Raw genomic sequence first — 25,923 nt, 5'->3', positions numbered from 1 at the left:
AGCACTGCACATGGGCCAGCTCCACTCGGGTCAGGGAGGCCCGGGGCTTGAACCGCAGGCCTCCCATGTGGTAGACGGAAGCCCTAACCACTGGGCCAAAGTCCGTTTCCCTGTGTTTCTTTTTGTTGCGTTGTCTTGCTGTGTCAGCTCTCCGTGTGTGTGGCACCACTCCTGGGCAGACTACACTCTCTTTCGCGCTGGGCAGCTCTCCACACGGGGCGCAATCCCTGCGCGTGGGGCTCCCCTACGTGGGGCACACCCCTGCATGGCAGGGCACTCCCTGCACGCATCAGCACTGCGCGTGGGCCAGCTGCACACGGGTCAGGGAGGCCCAGGGTTTGAACCGCGGATCTCCCATGTGGTAGACGGACGCCCTAACCACTGGGCCAAGTCTGCCGCCCTAGATTGTCTTTAAAAAGTGGGTTGGATATAAGTCAATGAAGGCGAAAGGGAAGACGTGAGTCAAAATTTGGAAGTAGAGATGGTCAGTACAGCAGGACAGCTGACTGGATAGAGCAGAGCGTGTCTAAGAATCATATGAGCTAAAATTTCCAGTTATGGCTGAATACAGTATTTCAACAATATGATTCCATCAGGTATACAATGCATCATTATTCCATATGTCTGATAAAAATTCAGGCAATTAAATGATGTTGTGTCATCAATTATAGGCTATATTCTGAATTCACAGATGTTAAATAAGAAAAAAAAAATAGATGTGTGTTTTAAAAATCAAAGAAGTGTGAAAGGTTGGAGGATATTTTGTAGCGTCTCAAATAATGGGAAGAGAAACTGGCTGAAACAAGAGTTGATCTTTTAAGGGTAAGAGAGCCCTCAGTAAATGATATTTATATTTTCACTTACCTTAGAATTTCCTCATGTGTACCTTGCACATAATAGTCTCTAAACTTAATGATTTATTTATATGCCTTGTTACTGAAAGGATTTCAAGAAGTCTAAATATTTATTTCAGGAATAAGGAAAGGTAAACATATTATTTTCTATTATGGACATAAGAGTTAAGGAGGCAAAAGTAGCTACAGGTGTTGTGAGCTGTTTATTAGGTTGGTCTGTGGTCTCTCCCTGAAATGAAGCCTTGGAAGTAGTAACTAGACTCATCAAGAGTCAGACTGGCTGCAACACAATCATCTGGGGGAGGGACTTTTTTCAAAATATCAGTGCCTGGGCTCCATCCCATCCTGTTGATTGAGAATTTCCAGGGCTGGGGCCTGTACATCTGTATGTTTTTGAAAGAACTCTAGTTTATTTTTGAGAACCTCTAACCTAGACCATTTACTAATTTTGTCTTCTCACCTCATTAGATGAAGTTATTCTCTGTCCCCTTTTTGAGTCCTTGAATTCATTATTGAATATCTGTTTTATGAATTAGTAAAGGAAATGGGGTAATTCAGATTGTGCAGACAGTTTATAAAGGTCGGAATCCAAGAATACCTTGGCAATTTACCTCATGTAAGAAGGTGGATCATTCTGAAAAGCCATCTTTGATAAACTGCTCAGGTGCCTTAGGAGACACCTTTGTATGTTTATAGCCTAAAGCCCTGAACGGTGGACAATATAAATAGTACATTGTTTTCTCTTGATAGGCAAGGAGGGCACCATGAGCTGGCAGAACGCCTTGTAGAAATACAGTATGAGCTGACTGACAGACTAGCCTTTTATCTCTGTGGCAGGAAACCAGGTAAGTGAAAGAATAACAGCTTCTCTACACCTCCAATATGTAAGTCTTTGGGAAAACAAGCTGGAACACTCATTTTTAGTACCTTCTCTGCTTTAACAAATCCTCAAGAAAACTGTGAATAAGTGTTGTCATTTGAAATTATTACTGCAGAAAATTTAGTTATACGTAAAAGATAGAAAGTCATTCAAATTTCCTTGAATTTTCAGTTTTCAAATCTTTTATTTTAGCTCTGGAAAAGTATTTCAAGACTCAAAGAACATAATTGGGGTAGCAAATTGTGCCTTAAGTGGTTGAGCACCTGCTTCCCACATGGGAGGTCCCAGGTTCAGTCCCTGGTGCCTCCTAAAAACAACCACCAAAAAAAACAAGCAAACAAATGAAAAAACCAGGTCAGGGGAACTGATATAGCTCAGTGGTTTTATTTTTAAAAAAAATAAAAATAAAAAAGCTTATTTGAGCCATCACTGAATATGTACCAAGGTACTTGAGCATAGTGGACTAGGAATGAAGGAGCAAAGCACTGGCTTTTATAGTTATTTGAAGAATTCTGCTATCTAAGGAATGAATAGACTCCAAAAATGAACTTTGCCATTACCAGTTCTATTTGTGATGTAGAGTAAGGGTTGGCAAACTCCAGTCCAGTCTTTTGGCCAAATCTAGCCTGTCACTTGTTTTTCTAAATAAAACTTTATTGTAAGATAGTCATGCCCGTTCATTTGCATATCATCTGTGGCTCCTTTTGCCCTACAGTAGCAGAGTTGAATAGTTGTTACAGAGACACAATAGCCCTTTACCGAAAAAGTTTGCCAACCTCTGACGTAGAATATCCTTATAGACTTATACAGTGGTTCTCAACCCTGACTGTATTTGTAAAGCTAAGAACTCCTCATGTGGTTCCAGATGGAATAAGCATGTGCCACCTTGTCCCTCCTACTGAATGCAGCTAAAACACCCTGGACCAAAGGCACCTATATAAAGACTCTGAAAAGTAGATGCTAGCAGGCAGATTAGGGAATTCAGAGTGCTACCAAACTGATGGTGAGTGTCCTGTTTATTTTTCTTCTGATGTGGAGTCAATGATAGTCTGAAACCTGGAACTGCATAATAGATGTAGAGAAGTCTTCCTTTTCTGGTCTGAGGAGCAAGAAATGGGGCTCCTACAGGAAAAAGAATAGGGGAATTTCCCTGGGTGTTTTTTTTTTTTTTCCTTCTTATTTTTCCTCTGTTCTCTCCCGTTCCAGGCTGTAGGCTGCAATAGCAGTGATAACACAGGTGCCTAAAACTCTGACCAGGGGCATGAGGGGAATCCTGATGGCCTTTATTTTTCTCTCTATTCTCTCACCACTTGGCCTAAGAGGCAGAACCTAACCTGGCCAGTCGCCATCTAAAATAAAAACGTTAACATGACCCATAGAATTTAAAGAAGACTTAGAGTCTCATATCATAATATTCAAAATGTCTAGGATACCGTACTACCCAACACATGAAGAACCAGGATAATCTCGAAGACTTGAAAGAGAAAAGATAGTCAACAGATGCCAATCCCGAGATGACAGAGACATTGGAATTATCAGACAAAGATTTTGAAGCATGTAGTAAGACCACGCTCCAAGAAATAAACAAACATTCCTGAGACAAGTAGAAATACAGAAAGTCTCAGCACAGAAATGGAGAACTGAGAAAATACCATAACTAAAGTTTATAACCACACTGGATGGGCTCAGTAACAAAATGGAGATGACAAAAAAGGTTCGTAGACATGACTCCAGGGGATGAGCATCCCTGGCACTGAGGGATTACTACCAAGCACCAGCTGATGATGTAACTAGAAAAAGACCTTGAACAAAAAGGTCAACTCAGACCAGCAGAATATCTCAGCCCACATGTAATATCAGGTGTTAAAAACTGCTTTATGACTTTGGATAGAAGGGGGAAATGGAAAGGACAGATGAGTTTATATGGCTATGAGTCTCCAAAATAGTTGGGAGGTCATCAGGGGTAATGCTTATGCATACCTCAGCAGGGTCCCAGAGACAGCCAATGTAGATAAAAGCCCAGGTACTGGTTCTCCTGAGGGTTACAGAGACCCACAGTTTCTAGTCATGGCACATGGTTCCAGAGTTCAATGCTATGTCAGTTGGCCCTATTTTGGAGTTTGTGTTCCTGAGTATGATGGTGTTGGACTCAGATATGACCTTTCCACACATGCCTCTTCTGTTACTTTTACGAGACCTATGGTTGGCACTGGGGTTGGCGTATACTCAGAAGACCTGACTCTCTAAACTATCCATATGACAGCCAGGCCGTGAGCCTCAGCAAACTTGTAACTCCTACCGTCTGGTTTATTGGACTTACCCCGGCCAGCTAACAGGGAGGTGAAGAAGTTCAGCCACCACAGAAGGAAACCAAGTGTACCTACAACTGCAAGCAGGAAAATTGCATCCATCATCCATGTGGAATCTAAGCCCCCTCTTGATATAGAGGTGGAGTGGACATAACCATCCCAGGGTCACAGGCTAGAGGGACAGAGTATGGATTAGAGTATTCTTACTGATATTCTCCTATGGAACTATTGTGATTAGTAATGGAAGAAATTGTAGCATTGATGTGGAGAAAGTGGCCACGGTAGCTGCTGAGGGTAGGGAGAGAGAAAAATATGTGGGGACATTTTCAGGACTTAGAGTTGTCCTGGGTGGTACTGCAGGGATAGATCCTGGACACTGTATGTCCTGCCATGGCCCACTGGGTGGATTGGGGGAGAGTGTAAACTACAATGTAAACCACTATCCATGTGGTGCAGCAGTGCTCCAAAATGTATTCACCAAATGCAGTGAATGTGCCACGATAATGAAAGAGGTTGTTGATGTGGGAGGAGTGGGGTGAGGAGGATGGGGGGTATATGGGAACCTCATATTTTTTCAATGTAACATTTTAAAAAATAAAGAAATAAGGGGGAAAAAAGAAAAAGAACCCATAAATTGAAGCTAGATCAGTAGAAAGTATCCAATTTGAACAACAAAGAGAAAGAGATTTGGGAAGGAAAAAAACTGAACAGAATCTCAGGGACGTGTGAGACAAGACCAAAAGATCTAACATTTGTACCATTGGACTCCCAGAAAGAGATGAGATGCAGTACAGGAAAAATATTTGAAGAAATATTGGCTACAAATTCTCTAAATTTGGTGAAAGGTATGAACTTACAAAAATATAAATTTAATGCGGTTGGAGGATTTTCAGTAGACAAACATGCTGCTTCTAAAATTTACGTGGAAGGGCAAGGGAATTTGAACAGCCAAGACTATTCTGCAAAAGAAGAATAACATAGAAACAATCATACCACCCAATTTTAGGACTTGCTATATAGCTCTACAGTACTCAAGACAGCGTGTTATTGGTGAAGGGATAGACATATAAATCAATGAAACAGTGTAGATAATCCAGAAATAAACCTGCACAAACATGTTCAATTGATTTTTTTTTTCTTCTATCTGGTTGTGTCATTGTCTTTTTGGTGCATTGCTTCACCGTATGGGGGCCTGTGCCTCTCTGCGCCACACAGGTCTAAGATGACATTTTTCTTTTTTTACCAGGACATCCTGGGCATCAAACCCTGATCCTCCATATGGTAGACAGGAGCTCAATTGCCTGAGCCACAGCCATTTCCCTCAATTGATTTTTTTTTTTCAGATTTATTTTTATTTATTTCTGCCCCCCACCCCCATTTCCCCCATTTTCTGTTCTCTGTGTCCATTCGCTGTGCATTATTCTGTATCTGCTTGTATTCTCATTACGTGGCTCTGGGAACCAATCCTGGGACCTTCCAGAGTGGGAGAGAGACGATTAGTCTCTTGTGCCACCTCAGCTCCCCTGTTCTCCTATGTCTTCTTATTTTCTCTTCTCTGTTTCTCCTGTGGCATCATCTTGCCGCGCCAGCTCTCTGTGTTGGCTGGAACTCCTGCATGGGGCGGCTTTTTCCCGCGCTCGGTGGCATTCCCACACAGGGCGGCTCTCCTGTGCAGGGCCACATTCCCACATGAGCCGGCAACCCTCAGTTGATTCTTGACAAAGATGCGAAAAAAAACAATTCAGTGGAAGGATAGTCTTTTCGATTATGGTTTTTGGAACAACTGGACATCCATGTGCAGAAACAAGCACTTTCACCTAAACCTCACACCTTATACAAGAATTAACTCAAAGTGGATCATAGGCCTAAATGCAAAATCTAAAACTACAAAACTTCTAGGAGAAAACGCAGGAAAAAATCCTCATGATCTTGCATTAAGTAAAGTTCTTAGCTATGACACAAAAAACAATCCATAAAAGAAAATATTGATAAATCGGACTTTATCAAAATTAAAATCTTTTGTTCTGTGAAAACTGCTATTAAGAGAATAAAAAGACGTGCCACAGACTGGAAAAAAATATTTGCAAATCACATATCCAACAAAGGACTTGCATCTAGGATATTTAACAACTCAAACTCAACAGTAGTGGGGTGCACTTGTGTGGAGGGTAGTGGAGTAGGGAGCTGCAGGACTCAATCCTTCCACCAAAACAGCTATTAAGCAGGCAAGAACTGTCTGAAACAATTATTTTGAGACTCCAGAGGCCAAACTGTATAGCATCCAGGGAAGAACAGGAGGAAGAGGCTGATAAATTATGGTAAAGAACTAAGTTGCTCTCTCCACGTGGCTCCTATCACCCATCCCCTGCTCTCGTGGTAGGCCACGGGGTCCGGTCCCTGGACAGAAGCCGTGGCAGCCATTGTTTCAACTCTCCCTGGACAAGGGCAGAGGCGGTAGAGATTTGAAGATACAGTGTTTCCTCAGGGCTGTGGGGAGAAGTTAGCTTAAGGGCTGTATTTGCTGGGCAAGCCAGGAAAGCTCAGCTTTGAAGAGCTATCAGAAGTTTTTAACACCCTTCCTGACCCCCTCCACAGGACACTTTGGCCTGAAATGCACCCCCTTCGTGGTTCCCTGGTGTTATGGTGGGGAAAGACCAAATTGGGAAAGTCCTCCCTGGGGTGATCCTCCTCCCAGAATTTGCCCTCCAAGCAAAAGCACCATGAGAAAAAGAAAGGAGTATAAATATCTGTAGAAGCAGACTGTCTGTGACAAAGGCCTGCTGGCTTCGATACCCAGGAGATGGAGATTTATCCCATGGGAAACAGGACAACCAAACTCTTTAAACAGGGGAACTCCAAAACAGCTAACAAGCAAAAGCCCAGGACAAAACAGAGGCCCTGTAAGACAGGGAAAATCTTACGTGGTGCATTTGCCTTAGGCAAACCTTTCTGATGGGAGGGCTGAAGCTCAAGAAAATCTCTGTCTTATGACCATCTGGTTACAAAACCAAAAAACAGGCATCCCAGGGAGCAAATCTGAGATTTAACATTTTAAAATATTAAAACATACAGTGTGCAACAGAAGAGTATAAGACAAATAAGAAAAACATGAAATGATGGCCCACCCAAAGGAAAAGGATAAAAATAAAAAAAACACCAATGAAGAAGAAAAGAATGTGGAATACCAGAGTCTATAAAAAAATTATCTTAAATGCTTAAGGAAGTAAAGAAAAGTACAGAGAAAGAACAACAAGATATCAGGAAAACAATGAATAAACAATATAAGAGTCTTGAGAGAAATTTTAAAAAGGAAACAAGCAGAACTACTGGAGTTGACGATCACAATAACTGAAATGAAAAATGTCCGGGAGAGTTTCAAGAGCAGATTGGAGCTGGCAGAAGAAAGAATCAGTGAATGTGAAGAAAAGATGCTTGAAATGAGAAAGGCTGAGGAGCAGAAAGGAAAAAGAAATATTAAAAGTGAAAACAGTGGGAAGCAGACTTGGCCCAATGGATAGGGCATCCTCCTACCACATGGGAGGTCTGTGGTTCAAACCCCGGGCCTCCTTGACCCGTGTGGAGCTGGCCCATGCCAGTGCTGATGCGTGCAAGGAGTGCCCTGCCACGCAGGGGTGTCCCCCATGTAGGGGAGCCCCATGTACAAGGAGTGAGCCCCGTAAGGAGAGCCGCCCTGCAAAAAAGAAAGTGCAGCCTGCCCAAGAATGGCACCGCACACGTGGAGAGCTGACACAAGATGATGCAACAAAAGAAACACAGATTCCCAGTGCCACTGATAAGGATAGAAGTGGTCACAGAAGAACACACAGTGAATGGATACAGAGAATAGACAACCAGGGGCGGGGGGGAGAGAAATAAATAAATGAATGAATGAATGAATGAATGAATGAATGAATGAATGAATCTTTTTAAAAAGTGAAAATAATGTAAGTTCTCTGGTACACCATCAAGCACAATAATATGTATATTACAGAAATGCCAATAGGAGAAGAAAGAAAGAGGCAGAAGGAATATTCAAAGAAATAATGACAGAAACTTCCCAGACTTAGCAAACAAAATTAATGTTCATATCCAAGAAGCTCAAAGAACACCAAGCAGGGTAAACATGTAAAATAATAATCCTGGTCATAAATTCAGTGCACTATCAGATGCAAAGGACAAGGAGAAAACAGTGAGAGAAAAGGGAATCCCAGTAAAGTTGAGTACTGGTTTCTCATCAGAAATCAGGAAGCAAGAAGGCACTTTTCCTTAAAGTCTGAAGGAAAACAACTACCAGCCAAGAATGTTATATCCAGCAAGACTCTCAAAAGTGAGGAAGTGATTAAGACATTCTCAGATAAACAAAAGCTGAGGGAATGCATCACCACTAGACTTGTCCTGCAAGCAATGCTAAAGGGAGTTTTTCAGACTGAAACAGAAGAACACTAGACAATGTTTCAAAGTAGCCTAAAGAAATAAAGACCTGCAGTTAACTATTTGGATAATTACAAATGCAGGTATTATTGTATCGGGTGGTTTGGTATATAACTCTACTTCTTACTTTCTACAAGTGCTAAAATTCAAATGTGTGAACAGTAATGATAAATCTAGGTTTTTGGACATACAGTGTACAAAGACAAGTGGTACCATATAAAAGGATTGATGGGGAGATAGAGGTATATAGGAAAAGTATATGTACACTAACTATTAAAGGTGTATTGGTTCAAACCAAATGTAATTGTTATGTATTTAGAACAGTACACTTTAACCGTATGGTAACCACAAGGAAAACAGATGGAAACTATACCCAGATAGAAATGTGAAACCATTCAATATGATACAATACAAAAAGCAAGTAAATGTAAAAGACTTTAATACAAGTGACAGGTGAAGAAGGTATAAGACTGAATAGCTAAATAGCAAAAAGGCAAAAGAAAGACCTGTGTTATCAGTAGTGACTTTAAATGTAAATGGATTAAACTCTCCAGTCAAAAGACAGAGATTGACAGAAAGGATAAAAAATCATGACCTAACTATATGCTGTCTGTAAGAGACTCAACCTAAAGTCAGAAATAGACATAGGTTGACAGTAAAAGAATGGGAAAAAAAATATGACATTGCAAGTAGTAACCAAAAGAGAGCTGAGGTGGCTATATTAATATCGGATAAAATAGATTTTAAGTCAGAAAACAATTACGAGGGGAAAAGATGGTCATTACATGGTGATAAAGGAGACAATTCAATAGGAACCTATAACAATCACATATGCCCTAACAGTAGAGCCCCAAAGTGTATGAAGTGAATACTGACAGATTTTAAGGGAGAAAATAACAGGTCTGCATTAATAGTAGGAGACTTTAACACACCACTCTCAATCATGGATAAAACATTCTGACCCAGTGGGTGGTGTATGCAGTCCGAAACCTTATAGAAGACAATAACCAAACCAAGGTTTAATTGCAAAGATGTAAGAACAGGAGTTGGCAGACCCATCCCTGCTTTAAAAAAATGGGTTTTTGGAATGAAAAGTTGATTCTAAAGTCTAGTGAAACACCTCCGCTAGAATGAACTCTCCACCCACATATCTGAAATTTTGGAATTTGTTTCATGGATTTTTCATCTTCTAAAGCATGTGAAATCGCAAGTATTTGAAGATCTATAAGTACAAATTCAGGGACATATGAATCTTTTACATAATTTAGTTAAATGCATATATGCTTCCAAATGAAAGTACTCGAGTATTCTGTTGTTTCCTTTCTTTAGAAACATAACTGTCTCGTTTGCCCTTGTCCCCATGGCTACAGTGTGCACCCAAGTAGTATGTTATACTTAACCATGGCAGCAAATAATAAATTCTCTTTGAAAGGAAAAAAAAAAGGATGGTACATCTAGTCAGAAGACCAGTAAGGAAGTACAGGACATGAATAATATGCTAAACCACCTAGTCCTAACAGACATATACAGAGTACCACACCCAACAAAACCAGAATGAATACACATTATTCTTGAGTGCACATAGATCATTCTTCAGGATAGACAATATATTGGGTCACAAAATAAGTCTCAATAAATTTAAAAATACATAAATAAATATTTAATTTATCAGTAAATTTATCAATAAAATATACAATGTATATTCTCCAACTACAATGGAATGAAACTAGAAATCAGTAACAGAGGGAGAAAAGGAAAATTCACAAAAATGTAGGAATTAAACAACCAGAGGGTTAAAGAGGAAATCAAAAGCGAAATTAGAAATATGTTGAGGCAAATGAAAATGAAAATAGAACATACCATGGGACTTAGCAAAGGTGGTGCTAAGAGGGAAATTTCTAGCTCTAAATGCTTACATTAAAAAAAAGAAGAGGGAAGCAGACTTGGCCCAAAGGATAGGGCGTCTGCCTACCACATGGGGGGAAGGGGAGATAAATAAATTTTTAAAAAAAGAAGAAAAGACTGTACTTACAGGGATCATTTCTGAAGTTCGTTACTAGAGAAGGTTCTCTGAACTACGTGTAAGGCACCAAAAGCCATCAGGAGGAGGCACAGGGTTCTCTCCTGAGCATGAAGTCGGCTGTAGGCATTGCTTTCTTGCAACTACCTTTTGCTATTGATCTTCTCTTCCATTTGGGGAGAGTAAGAGAGAGAGAATGCTGTCTGAGTGGTTTTCACTTCCAAAAAAAATCTGTATTCTCAAATACCCTCTCTATTGCCCTGGACTGGTTGCTGAGGAGGCAGAGAGAGGCAGGGTGTGGTCAGCCAAGGGAGGAGAGCAGCTTCTGAATAAGTTTGTTAGTGAGGCTGCCCTGCCTTCCTGCCTTCAGGGACATTGCTTTTGCAGCACTCAATGTATAGTGTCTGGGGTCTGAGCTGAGAGGTGACCCAAAGAGCACTATCTGCTCGCATATTAGGAAAGAGCATGCAAAGAAGGGAAAAACAATAATAAATAAAGAGGCAGCCTGGTATCTTTACTGCCCCCCTCTCCAAGGCCCTTGGAAACTGACCTGCACTCCAATACTGGGTCCTTAGCCCTGGGTTAGCAGGTAAACAGGGGCAGTCCTAAAGATCTAGAACAAGTTGAATCAAAAATCAAGGAGCAGTGGCAGCACACAGCTACTTAACAGTAACTCTCTAGGCAAGAGAGAGAATTTGACTGTCAGAGTAAACTCACCATCATATTCAGATGCCTAAACATAAACAAAAAATTACAGGCCATACTAAGAAAAAGGAAGAAACAGCTAAGGGCAAAGGAACAAATCAGAGCTCCAGACAAGACACAGGACTTGAAACAATCAGTGCTGTTCATACAAATTTCCTAAATGAAATCGTGGAGTTGAAGGACAACATGACTAAAGAAATAAAAGACATTAAGAAGACACTGCGGGGAAGCAGATGTGGCTCAACTGATAAGAGCTTCCACCTACCATATGGGGGGTCCAAGTTTCAATACCCAGGGCCAGCTGGCCCATGCAGAGCACCGCTGCATACAAGGAGCACTCCCCATGCAGGAGTGCAGACCATGCAGGAGTGGTGCCACCCACATGGAGAGCTGATGCAGCAAGATGACGCAACAGAAAGAGACATAGATTCCCAGAGCCGCCTGATGAGAATGCAGGCAGACACAGAGGAATGCATAGCAAATGGACAGAGAGAGCAGACAACAGGGCGGTGGGGAAGGGGGGGTGGCAGAGAGAGAGAGAAGACACTGGGGGAGCAGATATGGCTCAAGCAGTTTGACACCCTTTTCCCACATAGGAGGTCCTTGGTTTCGTTTGCAGTGACTCCTAAAGAAGACTAGCAGACACAATAAGGAGAGACACTGAACAGACACAAAAAGCAAACAGCGAGCACACAATAAGCAGACAGATGAGGGAGTCATCTGGGCAGGGGGTCGGGAAGGAGAAGATACTGGGCGAGCATGAAGAAATTTTTGAAACCTTGAAAAGAAAAATAACAGAACTTATAGGAATAAAAGGTAGAAGAAGTGAGATTAAAAATAAAACAGAGGCTTAGAGCAGCAGATTTGAAATCATGGAAGAATCAAATCAAACATAGAAGACGAAACAGCTGAAATTGTAAGAGAGAAAAACAGAAAAAAGAATGGAAAAAATTGAGCAGGGGCCTTAGGGAGTTGAATGATAACATGAAGCACACCAACATACATGTCATGGGAGATCCAGAAGAGAAAAGGAACAGAAAGAGTATGATAATGGCCCCAAATTTCCTGACTCTCGTGAAAAACATGAATATACCTGTCAGGAAGCACAGCATGCTCCAGTCACCATAAACCCAAATAGACCTACTTCAAAGCACATGATATTCAGAATGCCAAATGGCAAAGATAGAGAAGAAATTCTGAAAGCAGCAAGGGAGAAGCAAAACATCACATGCATGGGATGACCTATGAAACTTAGGGCACATTTCTCTTCAGAAACCATGGAGGTGAGAAGGCCACGGTATGATATAACTAAGGTACTGAAAGAGAAAAACTGCATGTCAAGAATTCTTTATCCACCTGAACTGTCCTTCAAATATGATGGACAGTGAGTTTAAAATGTTCAGAAGTACCCCAAAATGTGTTCACTGAGTGCGATGAGTGTGCCACAATGATGAGGGAGGTTGTGGGTGAGGGAGGAGTGTGGGGGGGTATACAGGAACCTCTTATATTTTTTAGTGTAACTTTTTTTGTGTGATGTATATATCTTAAAAAAATTACAATTTACAAAAATGATGTGGTAGGGAGTGGGTTATTTGGGAACCTCTTATGTTTTTTGCTTTTTTATGTTTTTTAATGTAACATTCCTTGTGATCTATTACCTTTAATTTTTTTTTAATGGGAAGAGAAAAAAATTTTAAATATGAGCCATCTAAATATATATATATATATTCACAGATAAAGAGAAACTAAGAGAGTCCGTAAACAAGAATCCAGTTCTGCAGGAAACAGTTAAAGGAATTCTGCAACCAGAAAAGAAAAGACAGGAGAGAAAGATTTGATGGAGAGTGTAGAAATAAAAAATCAGAAAGGGTAACAAAAAGGGTAAAAAGACAAAAATGATTTGAAACAATAAGAATAAGTAAACTCATAGAGTTAGAATCTGGTATATAAGTTACCAGGGGATGGAGTGGGGAAAGGAAATGAGAAGTTAAGTCTTAATTAAAATGTACAAGGTTCCTGTTTGGAATGATAGCAGTGTTTTGGTAATGAATGGTGGTGATGGTAGCACAACATTATGAAAGCAATTAATAGCCCTGAAATATATATGAATATGATTAAATGGGGAAATGTTAGATTGTGTATATGGTAACAAAAAAAATTTTTTTTAATCTATGGAATTTCACTAAACAAATAGTAAAACCTAAGTCAAACCATGGACTTTAATTAGTAGTTAGTAGTACAATTATAAAAATATGCCATCATCAATTGTAACAAATGTCCCACACCAGTGCAAGATGTTGATGTGGGGTGGTATATGGGAATCCTTTATTTTTTTGCATGATTGTTCCATAAACCCACAACTTCTATAATAAAGAAAAATATATATTAAAAATAAAAATCCTAATAATAGTCTGGGCAAAGACAGTACAACCATTTGGCAATAAAAAAAAGCACGTGATGAGAAGCTTACCATCATTAGCCATTCAGGAAATGCAAATTAAAACCAGAATCAAATACCACTACATACCTATTAGAATGACTACAATAAAAAATTAAAAACTGACAATACAAAGTGCTTGGGGAAGATGCAGAGCAATTGTAACTCTCATACAGGTTAGTCAGAATGTAAAATTATAAAACAAAAACATCTACTCTGGAAAAAAGTCTGGCAGTGGTACAAACTTAAACATGCACTTATCAGGTGGCCCAGCACTCCTCCTAGGTATTTACCCAAGAGAAAGACCTATGTTTACCCAGAAGCCTCTAAGTGAATGCTTATAGCGGCATTATTAATTGGATCATGACCAGGACGTCCTTCAGAAGCTAAATTAGGACAAATATAAGTAAGCATCTTAGAGGATGGAGCCCCTCATTGGATCTGCAAAGACCACCTGCCCCAGCCCTGACTGCAGGAGGTTTTATGCTTATTGACTAAATTGAAGGTCTCCCCAATTCAACAGAGCTTCCCCATCCCATGTAGACAGCCGGTGGAACCTGCTCTGAGCTCCATAACCCAGCTCCCCTCCATGACTGAAGACTCATCAGTTTTATTGGGGATGAACTAAGTGTAAGGATTGGGTTAAGCATAGGTTTCTGCTTAATGAGGTCTGGACTTTTGTACCAGAAGAAAACAAGCATACAATCCTTGCTGCTAGCCAGGTCTTTAGGAATTTGTAGCCTGTCTGATTAAGTGGCAATGTCTATGTCCCTTTCAAATTCTTTTTTTTTTTTTTTTAAGATTTATTTATTTATTCCCCCCCCCACCCCGCCCCGGTTATCTGTTCTCTGTGTCTATCCGCTGCATGTTCTTTGTCCGCTTCTGTTGTTGTCAGCGGCACGGGAATCTGTGTTTCTTTTTGTTGCGTCATCTTGTTGTATCGGTTCTCTGTGTGTGCGGCACCATTCTTGGGCAGGCTTAACTTTCTTTCCGCACTGGGCGACTCTCCTTACGGGGCGCAGTCCTTGCGCGTGGGGCTCCCCTACACGGGGGACACCCCTGCGTGGGGTGGCACTCCTTGAGCGCATTAGCACTGCGCATGGGTCAGCTCCACACGGGTCAGGGAGGCCCGGGGTTTGAACCGCAGACCTCGCATGTGGTAGATGGACACCCTATCCACTGAGCCAAGTCCATTTCCTCAAATTCTTAATTATGGAAAAATACTAAATGCAAAATATAAGTAGACATAATGGTGGTATTGCCTTTACAAATCTTAATCGATTTTTACATGAACAAAACTTTGGCTTGGTTTCTATTTCAGATCACAAGAACGGACAGCACTTTATAATACCTCAAATGGCAGACAGGTAAGGCCATTGAATTACCAATTTTATTTGTCACTAGTATTACATTGGTTGTATAGTGTTGAAAGATGTTATATTTTGTGTTTAACAAAGCCCATACATTTTTCTCTTTTTTGGCTCTGCAATTTGGAAATAAGACGGCTGTAAGTAAACCACCATATAAATTTTGTTTGGGAAAAAAAAATAAAAGTAACAAATTTGCTAATTAGAAAATTGAAGTCAGTGGTATTATCACCATTTTATCCAGATGTGACAATATGTATATAAGAGATTATATTCTTTGTCTGTAATAGGGGTTGGCAAACTTTTTCCGTAAAGGACCAGGTAGTAAATATTTAAGGCTTTTTGGGCCGTAAGGTCTCTTTCATAGCTCTTCACCTCTGTAGTTGGAGTATGAAAGCATCCCCAGACAATATGAAAGTAAATGGGTGTTGTCTATTCCAATAGCATTTTCTTTTGTTTCTGGACACTTGAAATTTGAATATCATATAATTTTCATTTGTCATTAAATATTCTTATTTGTTGTTTTTAACCATTCAAAAATATAAAAACCATCCTTAGTTTATGGGCTAAACAAAAAGCAAGCCATGATTTGCTGACCCCTGCTATGGTGTACGATCAGATTAGTTCATTGCTGCAGGAATGAACCTTAAACCTGTATTTAGCCAGTTACCTTTGCACGAATTCTGTCAAGAGTTTATGAAATGATTGACTGCTACTCCAGCTGTAATCTTGCCATCCTGGTTTTCCACATTCTGCTCTTACATATTTTCTTCTGTCATGTTTTTTTTTCATACTTCAAAAATTGTGACTTTTCACATAAGAGTCTAGACATTATCCTCGCAGTCGATTTTGTCTTTTAGTTGGTAGGTGACTTTTTTTTCCCCTTAACCATATTACATGATTGCTGTATTTCTAGAAGGAGTTACTTTCACCAAGTTGCTCTGTTCAGTTTCCTCACTGACCTCCATTGTGCTCTGACAGTGTTCATGAACTATAATTAATGTCTTGATCCCTTGGGTATCCTCATCTTCTACAGAGCTCACAAAAATGGTTTTATTTATTTGCTTATTATCTCTTAGCAGCCTGGATTTGTCTGAATTGGCAAAAGCTGCTAAGAAGAAACTTCAGTCTGTGAGTATGTCTCTTTACCAGTGCACTCAAATATGGGAATTAATGTATCCTGCTAATACTTATTCTCAATACAAGTTGCCAGTTGCATCAGTGACTTTATTTCATACTTCTAGAAATTGTTAAATCAGAAGCAGACCATTGAATATATAGAAATGAAAACCGAAGATACTATTAGTTTAATTAATTGGCTCTGCTTCAAATAATGCCAATTTTCTCATTTTAAAAGTAAAGGCTGTGCCTTTGACCATTAGAAAGTTACTTCTCCTAGCAGTAGTTCCCTAGTTTCTCTCAGCATAGATGAGTTATGTGAAACACCCTTCCTTAGGATTATTTCCTGTAGCCACGTAGGATGCTAGAGAATGATAAAAGCTGATGCTGGAATGGTGAGTACTGTAGATTTACTTTGGGACCCAGCCACTGTTGAAACTCTCTTGCATATTCTATGCATTCTTCAGAGTTTTTTAAATTTATGGTTTTAAGAGCTCATTGTCAATCTCAAATTTAGTTAATAAGGTTGGTATTAATGCTCATTACGTTGGAAATGGAGAAGGATAAACTTTGGCTAGGTCACTTAGGTCTGGCCCTAAGCAGACGCTCTGAGCTGACTTTTATTTGTAGGAATGTCGAGGTAAAGATGATAGGAAGATATTTTTCTGTTCTTCTGCGTTTGCTTAATAAAAGACAAGCTTCCTTTTGAGGGTTGGGCGGGGAAGCTCATGGTCATTTTCTGACTATGTGCTCAGAATTTGCCCAGTTCTGCAGGTCACACTTTAATCTGTGTGTTTCTCCCCAGCATGCCCACTGCCTTAGTGGCATCTTCTCTGGGCAAGATTTCCCTTTATTCGGTCGCCTCAAGTGAAGCCTCACCCTGACACTTCCTCAGCTGCTGTAACCACATTGCACTCCCTGTCCTCAGTGCTGTCTGGTCAGGTCAAGAGTCATAACTTTTCAAAAGGTACCCTTTAAGGGCGTCACCCAAGTCTCACCTTCCAGACAGATCCTGCCCTCTCTACTGTCTGGGTCCCATTGTGTATGTGTTTAAGTATTTCTTTATTAATTAATACTCGAAGCTGTTACCTGCCACCTTCAAGTCCTCTGTCGGGAATACTCTTTTGCCTGCAAAGTTCTCCTTTCCCAGCTTCCGTCCCTTTTATCACTCAAGTAGTTGAAATACAACCACCTTCACCGTGTAGGTAGTAATTTTCCCACAGCTTCACTGAAATTACAGCTTCCCTAATTTATGACTCCCCCTTTGCTGCCCCTTTCACAGAAGATCCATTACTAGAATTTCATATAATATTAAGTGCCAAATACTACAAAAAATGAACTTATCCTTCACTAGTATTTAATTGTAATATGAAATAAATGATGTATTTTATGCAATTTGGTGTGTCTGTGTTCTATATCTACAATTTTGTGTGTCTGTGTCTTACTGCCTTTCTTAAATTAAGGAGGTTGTATAGTAAGAAAATTATAAGCTTTGGAGTCAGATAGCACTAAATAGTGTGTGATTATTGTTTAGTAAGCAAATTTTTATTATAAATACTTCAAACATAGAAAAAACCCCAAGTTCTGTTTGACTGTCCTACATCCGTTAGGCTGACGCTTCGTGAAAGCCAAGATTATGCCTGTAATATCTCTGGCATATGGCAGGCACTAGTTATCTGGAACAAAATTTAGTACCTATCTCAAGAACCTGGGCTCTACGCGGACTGGCCAAATCTCAGTCTTAGCACCGCCAGGCTCCTTCGCCTCGTGCCGTTGGTGTCCTTTCCTGGAAAGAGGAGATAATGGCACAGCAGGGTTGCACGTCCCAACTGCTCAAAGGTGCCCTGCCATCTCTTCTACTTACTGATCCCCATCCACGGAGCCCCTCCCATGGGCACCTGCCCCTGCCAGTGCCAGTTCGGGGTTTATCCTCCAGGATCGCCTTCCTTTCCTACCTTTCTCTCTTTCTCCTAAATGAAAAAGTGAGGGTATAATAAACACTAATAAGTCCCTTGAGTTAGTAAAGGTTAATGTTTTGAGGGACTTAAATTTGGATCTCAGGTCCCTCACTTCTTAGCTTTGTGACTTTAGGAAGCTAATTCTGCTGTGCCCCTATCTCCTTGTATGTACATTGGGATCATGGTAATTCCTATTGTCATAGGCATTGTGAGGATTAAATACAGCATTAGCACAGGGCCCAGGATGTAGGCAGTCTCTTCGTGTTAGCCGTTGTTGTTAGTAATAGTAACTTTAGCTTCCAGCCCCCTAGAGGAAAGAGACTGAATATTTATGAAGCAAGTGCAAGCTTCCAGTCCTCCTTCTTCCTCATCAGCTTGCAAGGTTTAATTTTAATTACGAATGTAATACAACCGTATTAGAGAAAAGTGGGAAAATAGAGGAGGAACCAACCTCAATTACTGTACTCTTATGGAGTCAGACTCCATACTTTGGTGTGCGTCTTCCAATTCTTGTTTCATGTGCTTTTTTTTTAAGATTTATTTATTTTTTATTCTCTCCCTCCCCTTCCCCCCCCCCCCTTTGTCTGCTCTCTGTCCATTCATGGGTTCTTCTGTGTCCGCTTGCATTCTTGTCAGGCAGCACCAGTAATCTGTGTCTCTTTTTTGTTCCGTCATCTTGCTGCATCAGCTCTCCATGTGTGTGGCGCCACTCCTGGGCATGCTGCACTTTTTTTTTTTTTTTGCGTGGGGCTGCTCTCCTTGCGGGGCACACTCCTTGCGTGTGGGGCACCCCTACACAGGGGACACCCCTACATGGCATGGCACTCCTTGTGTGCGGCAGCACTGCGCATACGCCAGCTTACCACGCAGGCCAGGAGGCCCTGGGTATCAAACCCTGGACCTCCTATATGGTAGGCAGATGCTCTGTCAGTTGAGCCATATCTGCTTCCCCCCTTTTTTTTTTAAATCAAAACTTAATCATAATTATAGAATTTTATAGCCTGCTTTTTTTCACCCAGCAGTGTACTGTACCCATTTTAACATGTTCCTCTGAGGTCTTTGTAGCTAGCATTTTAAATTGGTGCATGAAATACCTTCTGATCTGTCTGTGAGTGAATGTTTACTGAGCACCTCCTACGTGCCAGGTACTATTTGTGGAATATAAGGAACAGGGTAGAGAATATCATAAATGCAGTGTCTGCCCTCAAAGAGCAGGGAAGCAGTCAATTACAAAGTCATGACCAAATGTCAGGACCGGTTTTAGGAGGGAAAATGTGCAAGGAGAGCTGGGGCTGCCCTTGTGGGAGCTTAGCCTGGTTTGAATTGAGGAGAACTTTAACTGTCCTGCCCATTCCCCACTGCCAGCAGTTAGGCACTTCAGTCTGTTAGGCACTGATGCTGCACAGTGGGACTTTGTTTTGTTTTTTAGAGAGAAGTTGTAGTTAGCAAAAAAAAAAAAGGTGATACAGAAAATGGAGTTCCCATATATCCTCACACACAGTTTTCCCTGGTAACATTCTGCATTAGTGTGATACCTTTGTTACAGCTGATGGAAACATAATTGAACTTTTAACTATAGTTCATAGCTCACTTTAGGACTCACAGTTTGTGCTGTACAGTCCTAGGGTTTTTTATTCTAGTAACATACATAATCTAAAATTTCCCCCTTTTAGCTGCAAAGACATTCCGTGGTGTTAATTATATTCACAATGTTGTGCAACTATCACTGCCCTCCATTGCCAAAACTTTTCCATCTCCCATACAGAATCCATTCTGTAGTCTAGTTTCTGACTCCGTTAGGGATTTGCTTGTTCTAGATATTGCGTATAAGTGGAATCAGCAATATTTGTCTTTTTGTCTCTGGCTTATTTAACTCATCATGATACCTTCATCCATGTTAGTACATATATCAGAACTTCATTCCTTTTTACAGCCAAATAATATTTCATTGTGCACACACCAGTCCATGTGGCGATTGCTTTCTTAGTTGACACTGACAACTAACAAAGTTGATTAGTGTGATTAGTCCATCTAAGCTTTGTTAGGGAAACCCAGTTCTTTTGAGGATTGAAGGACAGCTAGTGAGGAAGACAATAGAGAAACTTAACTGAGACCTGGTAGTGTTTTGTTTGATGGCACATTTTAATTTTCAGCATGGCATGTTTTGTCTTCTTTATCCTACCAGGAGTTTAGGATCTCTTACATTTTGGGGAACTGCCATGCTCTCTCAAGAGCAGCAGAGGAGGCTGAAAGGGTAATAAATAGTACATGAAGGAGCTGGAAACTGCTTTCGAGATTGTGCACTTTGGGCGCATCTCATGTCCTTAACAGCAACGATCATATCTGTGTATCAGAGTTTTAGACTGCTATGGGAGGCCAGTGTTTCTGGAGGAGCTGTACTATTTTGAAAATTGGCGTCTGATTATTTAACAGTAGGCATTTACTAAGCACTGGCTTTGGGTAAGACATTGGAGGTAAAGGGTGGCTAAATCACAGTGCCCTCTCGTTCTCTTAGTATTAATCCTTATCCCTTGTGTTCCTGATATTTTTTTACTTTCAGCTAAGTAATCATTTGTTTGAAGAACTTGCCATGGATGTGTACGATGAAGTTGACAGGCGAGAGACTGATGCAGGTGACTTAACATGTGGCTTTCTCTACTAAGCTTCTGTTACCAGTGGGCAGCAGTAGCTGCCAGCCTCGGTGTTGTACTTGCCCACTTCCTTCTGTCCTGATAGCATGTGTGTCGACATTTACTTTTGCATATGTTGGCTTCAGAGCATGCCTCCCCGGGTCTCCCTAGTAAAGTGCAAGCCGTCGCTCTGAGAGGAGCAGCGGCGCACCGTGGTGACGAGATTCTCTCTCTGGCTCTTCCCTCTGGCTAGTCTGGCTTGCCACTCAAAACCACAGCACCCTGGTAACCGAGACAACCGTCGTTCCCTTCCTTCCGGTCAACCCAGAGTACTCATCAACACGGAACCAGGCAAGTGGCTGAGTTTGAAAAGTAACCAATAATATTTATTATTTTGGGCATCACTGGTGTCATGGTATTTTATTTGTCCAGGACAGATAGTTTAAGTTTTTCAGTTGATAAAACATTAATATCCTTCATATATATACACTCATGCATGCACACCAGTGTACATATTTATGTAAATATACAGACACATAAGTCACAAATTGATAAAAGCTATAGATGTAAGTAGGTGACTGGGAAAGAATATAAAGCAGGTCATAGAAGAAATATAAATGTCTTGCAAATGTGAACAAATGTTTAACCTCATTAGTAATCAAAGAGAGCAATTTAAGGCATAAATGAAACTTCATTGAGCAAATTAATAAAATATACAATAAATGACGTTCTAAATGGGTTTTCTCATGCTATTGATAAAGAGTTTCAATTGCTGCAGACTTCGGAAAAGTAATTTATTAATCAGTCTCAGAAGCCTCAAAATTAGGTACATCCTTTTACATGGGAATTCCTTATTTTGGAATATGTGTTAACAAAATAAAAAATTACAAAGATTTTTGCACAGTTTTTTCATTTACACACTACATATAATAATAATTTATTAACACAGTCTAAACATCCATCCAGGAAAAATGTTGAGTAACTTAGGAAGACATTTTACTTTATATTGATTAACGGCTATATATAAAGATGGGATCTCAGCACCTAAGCTTTAACTTCATCTTGAAATTTCAAAATTTCCCTACAATTTAATTTTTCATTACTGGGTCTACTTAAAAATTGAATTGATATTAAAAAGAAAAGCATTAACCAGGAGCATTTTGTTTTTGCTCACAAAAATAAATACGTCTTGTGAGAATTGTAAATGTTACGAACTAATCTTATAAAAGTGGTTTTAATCTGTTAGCATGGAAAACTTTAATGCTTGATTCAGTTATGACTGTTTTTTATTATATTTTCACCGTGCTGGAAGGTCTTTGCAAAAGTCTAGTAATAGTCTGATCAGTTTTGTGTGAATAGATACGTATATATTTTTTACCTTGGGAATATTTCCAATTTCTTTTCTTGCCCTTAGGGCAGACAGAAATTAGCTCGGTTTAATGCCCATGAGTTTGCCACGCTGGTTATTGACATTCTCAGTGACGCCAAAAGGAGACAGCAAGGCAGTCCTCTCTCTAGTTCAAAAGGTAACTTTTTAAAAATAAATTTTACCGAAGTATGTCATTCATATATGAATATACATAAACATTAAGTATATAGTAAAACTTGTGAACTTACAAAACAAACACAAATATTAGCATACAGGCCTCCCATACATCACCCCACCACTCAACACCTTGCATTGTTGTGAAACATTTGTTGCAAACTATGCAAAAGCATTGTCAAAATATTACTACTCTCTATGGCCCATCTTTTACATTTGGTGTATTTTTCTCCCAACCCAGTCGATTATTAACACCCTGTATTAGTACTATACATTTGTTATAGTTTGTGAGAGAACATTCTCATATTTGTTCTGTTAACCACAGTCTGTCTTCACCACCAGATTCCCTGTGTTATAAAGTTCTGTGCTTTGTACGGTCCATTCAAAGTGTACACTCAGTGGTTCTCATTTTCATCACAGAGTTGTGCTGTCATCACCTCAGTCAATTTTAGAATGTTTTCATTACTCCGAAAGGAAAAACCCCATACCTCTTTATACCTCACTGCTGGTGTCCCTTAGAATTGATATATCTTCTTTGCCCTTGCCCCCAAAATATTACAATATTACTGTTAACTATCCAAAAATTAACTGTTTTAAACATGTAAAAGTTTACTTTTCTGACCTTCTAAACTTAACACAGTGTTAAAGTCATAAATTGATTAAAGCAGGCATCAACAAGATGGCTTATTGAAAGTATATTTAATGGGTAATATGTTGTGACTAAAAAAGTTTATCTTTTTAGTCCTGATGTATTAAAAATATTTCAGTGTTATTACCTATTACTCAGATCTACCTTAAATATGATTTTTCCTCTTGGATCATTTATCATTCCTATGAAATTGCATCCTGAATTTAGCCCAAAATTCTGACTTAGGTCATGTTAGAGGACAGAAGAAACTGTCGATTAAAATTGCTTCTCTTTCTGTTACTTACTTACAAAACTGTGTTTTAAGTCATTAAAATTTGTTAGATGTTAAATGTCTAAAATGAAATTTATTGTGATTTAAAATTGTTAAGAGAATAACTAGCACCTATTTCAGAGGTGTACATATCTAGTCCAGCTCAGTAGTTCAGGGGTCCTGTGTCTACACTTAGGAGCACATCTCCTCCCCAACCCCATTCACTGTATCCTTATTTTTTTCCTAATTATAGAAATAAAATATATTTTTAAAACATTTAAATGAAATAAATTATGCACCATATAATTTACATTTCAGTCAGCAGCCCAGTCCCCAAAGACAGTAATCATTAACTAACAGCAGTTTGGTGTCTGTTCTTCCAGAGTGCCTTCTTACCTTTTCAGGAATTTGATTTTATTGGATCAACCAGGAACAAGAAGTTCTAAGAAAACTTAGTAAATTTTGGTAAAGATGCAACATAACTTTGAAGTCTCAAAATGTGTATTCTTTGATTGGTACTTCAATTCCTAGGAATTGATTGAGGGGAAATAGTCAAATATTATATATGTTATATATAACAGAGAAAACATGAAACACAACTAAACCAGTAATAGAGGAACAATCAATTATGTATTTGAAGAGAACACAGACATCTTATTTTCCCCAGAGCATATGTAATGACATGATAAAGTAACAAATATTTAAAGGTTAAGTATAATCCCAATTCTTTAAGGAACACATGCATATATACATACATAGGTATATTATAAAGTGAGTATACCACATATAAGTATAAATACATACTTATGTATCCTTAGAAAAAAAGACTAGAAGAAAATAAACCAGCATAAAGCAGTGGCTATAAACAATCATTGTCTTTCTTATTCATTAGTTTTTAGATATTCTATGTTGAAACTGTATTACTTCTATAATCAGATGATATTTATGTGTATTTTAAGTATTAATTTTAGAATTTAAAATAGGGCCTTTTCCCTTTTTTTTAAGATTTATTTCTGCCCCCCCCCCCCCATTGTCTGCTCTCTGTGTCCACTCGCTGTGTGTTCTTCTGTGTCAGCTTTGCACCCTTGGTGGCACCGGGAAACTGCAACTCTTTTTTGTTATGTCATCTTGCTACGTCAGCTCTCCATGTGTGCAGCGCCACTCCTGGGCAGGATGCACTTTTTTTTTCATGCGGGGCAGCTCTCCTTGCAGGGTGCACTCTGCGCATGGGGCACTCCTTGCACGCATGGTCCAGCTCACCACACGGGTAAGGAGGCCCTGGGAATCGAACCCTGGACCCTCCCATATGGTAGGCAGGTGCTCTATCCATTGAGCCACGTCCACTTCCCACCTTTTCCTTTTAACTAACCATAGTCTGTTACCCAGCTATCATCCATCAGGATACCTGAGAAACAAGATTAGAAATCAGAGGTTGGCTTGAATTGCCAGGAAAAAATTGGAGAGTTCCAGATAGTTTGTGAAATCTTTTATTCAAAAATATACTGGATGGATGAATTTATGCTTTATTAATATGTATCAGTAAAATTGATTTGTGTGAAAAAAAATTTTTTTTTAATGCTGGAGCCTATAGATTCGTCCCTGCTCCCCACAGAATACACCTTCCTAATGATAAGTGTATGTGTCCACTGGGTTCATTCTCCCTCTCCCACCCCAGCTGGGTTTCAGCTGCCTAAATCCAAGTGTCCCTGTTCTTTGAGCATCTAGGTTCTAGGCTCTACTTTGACGGCCTGCTTTCTGTTCTGAGCAGCTTTTTCCTAAATCATCTCCTTAATTTGCCCCATATTTGTCGAGTAGATCAGAGGAATGCTTAAATGCAGTTTGTAGTAAGACTGTCTATCTTGTTGATAATTTTTTCTGTTACCCTGTATTTGATGTGATTTTCACATTGCCAATTCTTGTCTTTTTTCTTTTTTTTTTCTTTTCTTTTTTTTTAGGAGGTACCGGGGATTGAACCTCAGACCTCATACATGAGAAGCAGGGGCTCAACCACTGAGCTACACCCACTCCCCTGTCCTTTTCTCATGGTTCTGTAAATAGCGAACCCCAAAAATCCTCCCAGTAGATTTTTGGAAATTTTTTAAAAGCCTGAAACAAAGTTATTTGCTTTTGTTGATAGACAATGTGGAGCTCATACTGAAAACAATTAATAATCAGCACAGTATTGAGAGTCAAGACAATGACCAGCCGGACTATGACAGTGTGGCCTCCGATGAAGACACAGACTTGGAAACCACTACCAGCAAGGCAAACAGGCAGAAGGTAGGGCTGCACATTTCACGCAGAAGGAGGGGTGTGTTTCTTTTCAAAAATCTTTCTCCTGCAAAATTGCCCTATGTGTAAATCACTTGAGGGCCAGCCCTGTGAAAGGTACTTACATGGTGTTAAAGTTGGGTTCATGACTAGCCTGGGCATCCAAAGGTGAAACAAGGTGAATAGTTTTTAAATAGGGAGCCCTTCATTCTGCAGTCAATTGCTAAAGAGCAAATATCTGCAATCTGACTTCATAAAACGTAGGAGTAGTGTTTTTTATTTATTCAACAAATGTTTACCAAGTGACTTCTCTGGATTATACTTTGTGCTGCACAAGGGAGACTCACTTCCCATGAGGATGTCGCCATCCAGTAGGAGAAATAATTGGAATAAAATGTACAAAATGATACATGTCCTGAGAAGTACAAAGAGAAGCTGGGGAGTGAGCGGAGAGATTACTTACTACTGAGAGTATCAGGGAAGGCTTTGCAAACAGGATT

The 25,923-nt window shown here is 39.8% G+C and overlaps 1 protein-coding gene and 1 non-coding gene across 14 annotated transcripts in view; both read left to right on the top strand.

Moving 5' to 3' along the window:
- Positions 1–25,923, top strand: part of GIT2 (GIT ArfGAP 2) — a 62,550-nt gene that overhangs the window by 13,544 nt on the left and 23,083 nt on the right. For 9 of the 13 annotated variants that reach the window (XR_011646521.1, XM_058281550.2, XM_058281548.2 and 6 more), the window contains exons 7-13: positions 1,605–1,699; positions 14,958–15,003; positions 16,083–16,134; positions 20,641–20,713; positions 20,964–21,061; positions 22,125–22,236; positions 25,290–25,432. Coding sequence is in view for 12 of the 13 variants with exons in the window: in XM_058281550.2 (XP_058137533.1) it covers positions 1,605–1,699; positions 14,958–15,003; positions 16,083–16,134; positions 20,641–20,713; positions 20,964–21,061; positions 22,125–22,236; positions 25,290–25,432 (619 nt within the window). In the remaining variant the exon portion in view is untranslated. The remainder of the gene's footprint in view (positions 1–1,604; positions 1,700–14,957; positions 15,004–16,082; positions 16,135–20,640; positions 20,714–20,963; positions 21,062–22,124; positions 22,237–25,289; positions 25,433–25,923) is intronic. The other 4 variants (XM_058281547.2, XM_058281542.1, XM_058281544.1 and 1 more) reach the window with 1 other exon arrangement.
- On the top strand, positions 10,493–10,706 carry LOC111760545 (small nucleolar RNA U3). Its single transcript, XR_002794198.1, has one exon. It is a non-coding gene; the product is annotated as a small nucleolar RNA U3 (small nucleolar RNA).

The sequence above is a fragment of the Dasypus novemcinctus genome, chromosome 19, assembly GCF_030445035.2.
Source record: "Dasypus novemcinctus isolate mDasNov1 chromosome 19, mDasNov1.1.hap2, whole genome shotgun sequence".
NCBI lineage: Eukaryota > Metazoa > Chordata > Mammalia > Cingulata > Dasypodidae > Dasypus > Dasypus novemcinctus.
The sequence above is the reverse complement of the archived record's forward strand: the minus strand, read 5'-3'. Positions and strand labels throughout refer to the sequence as shown.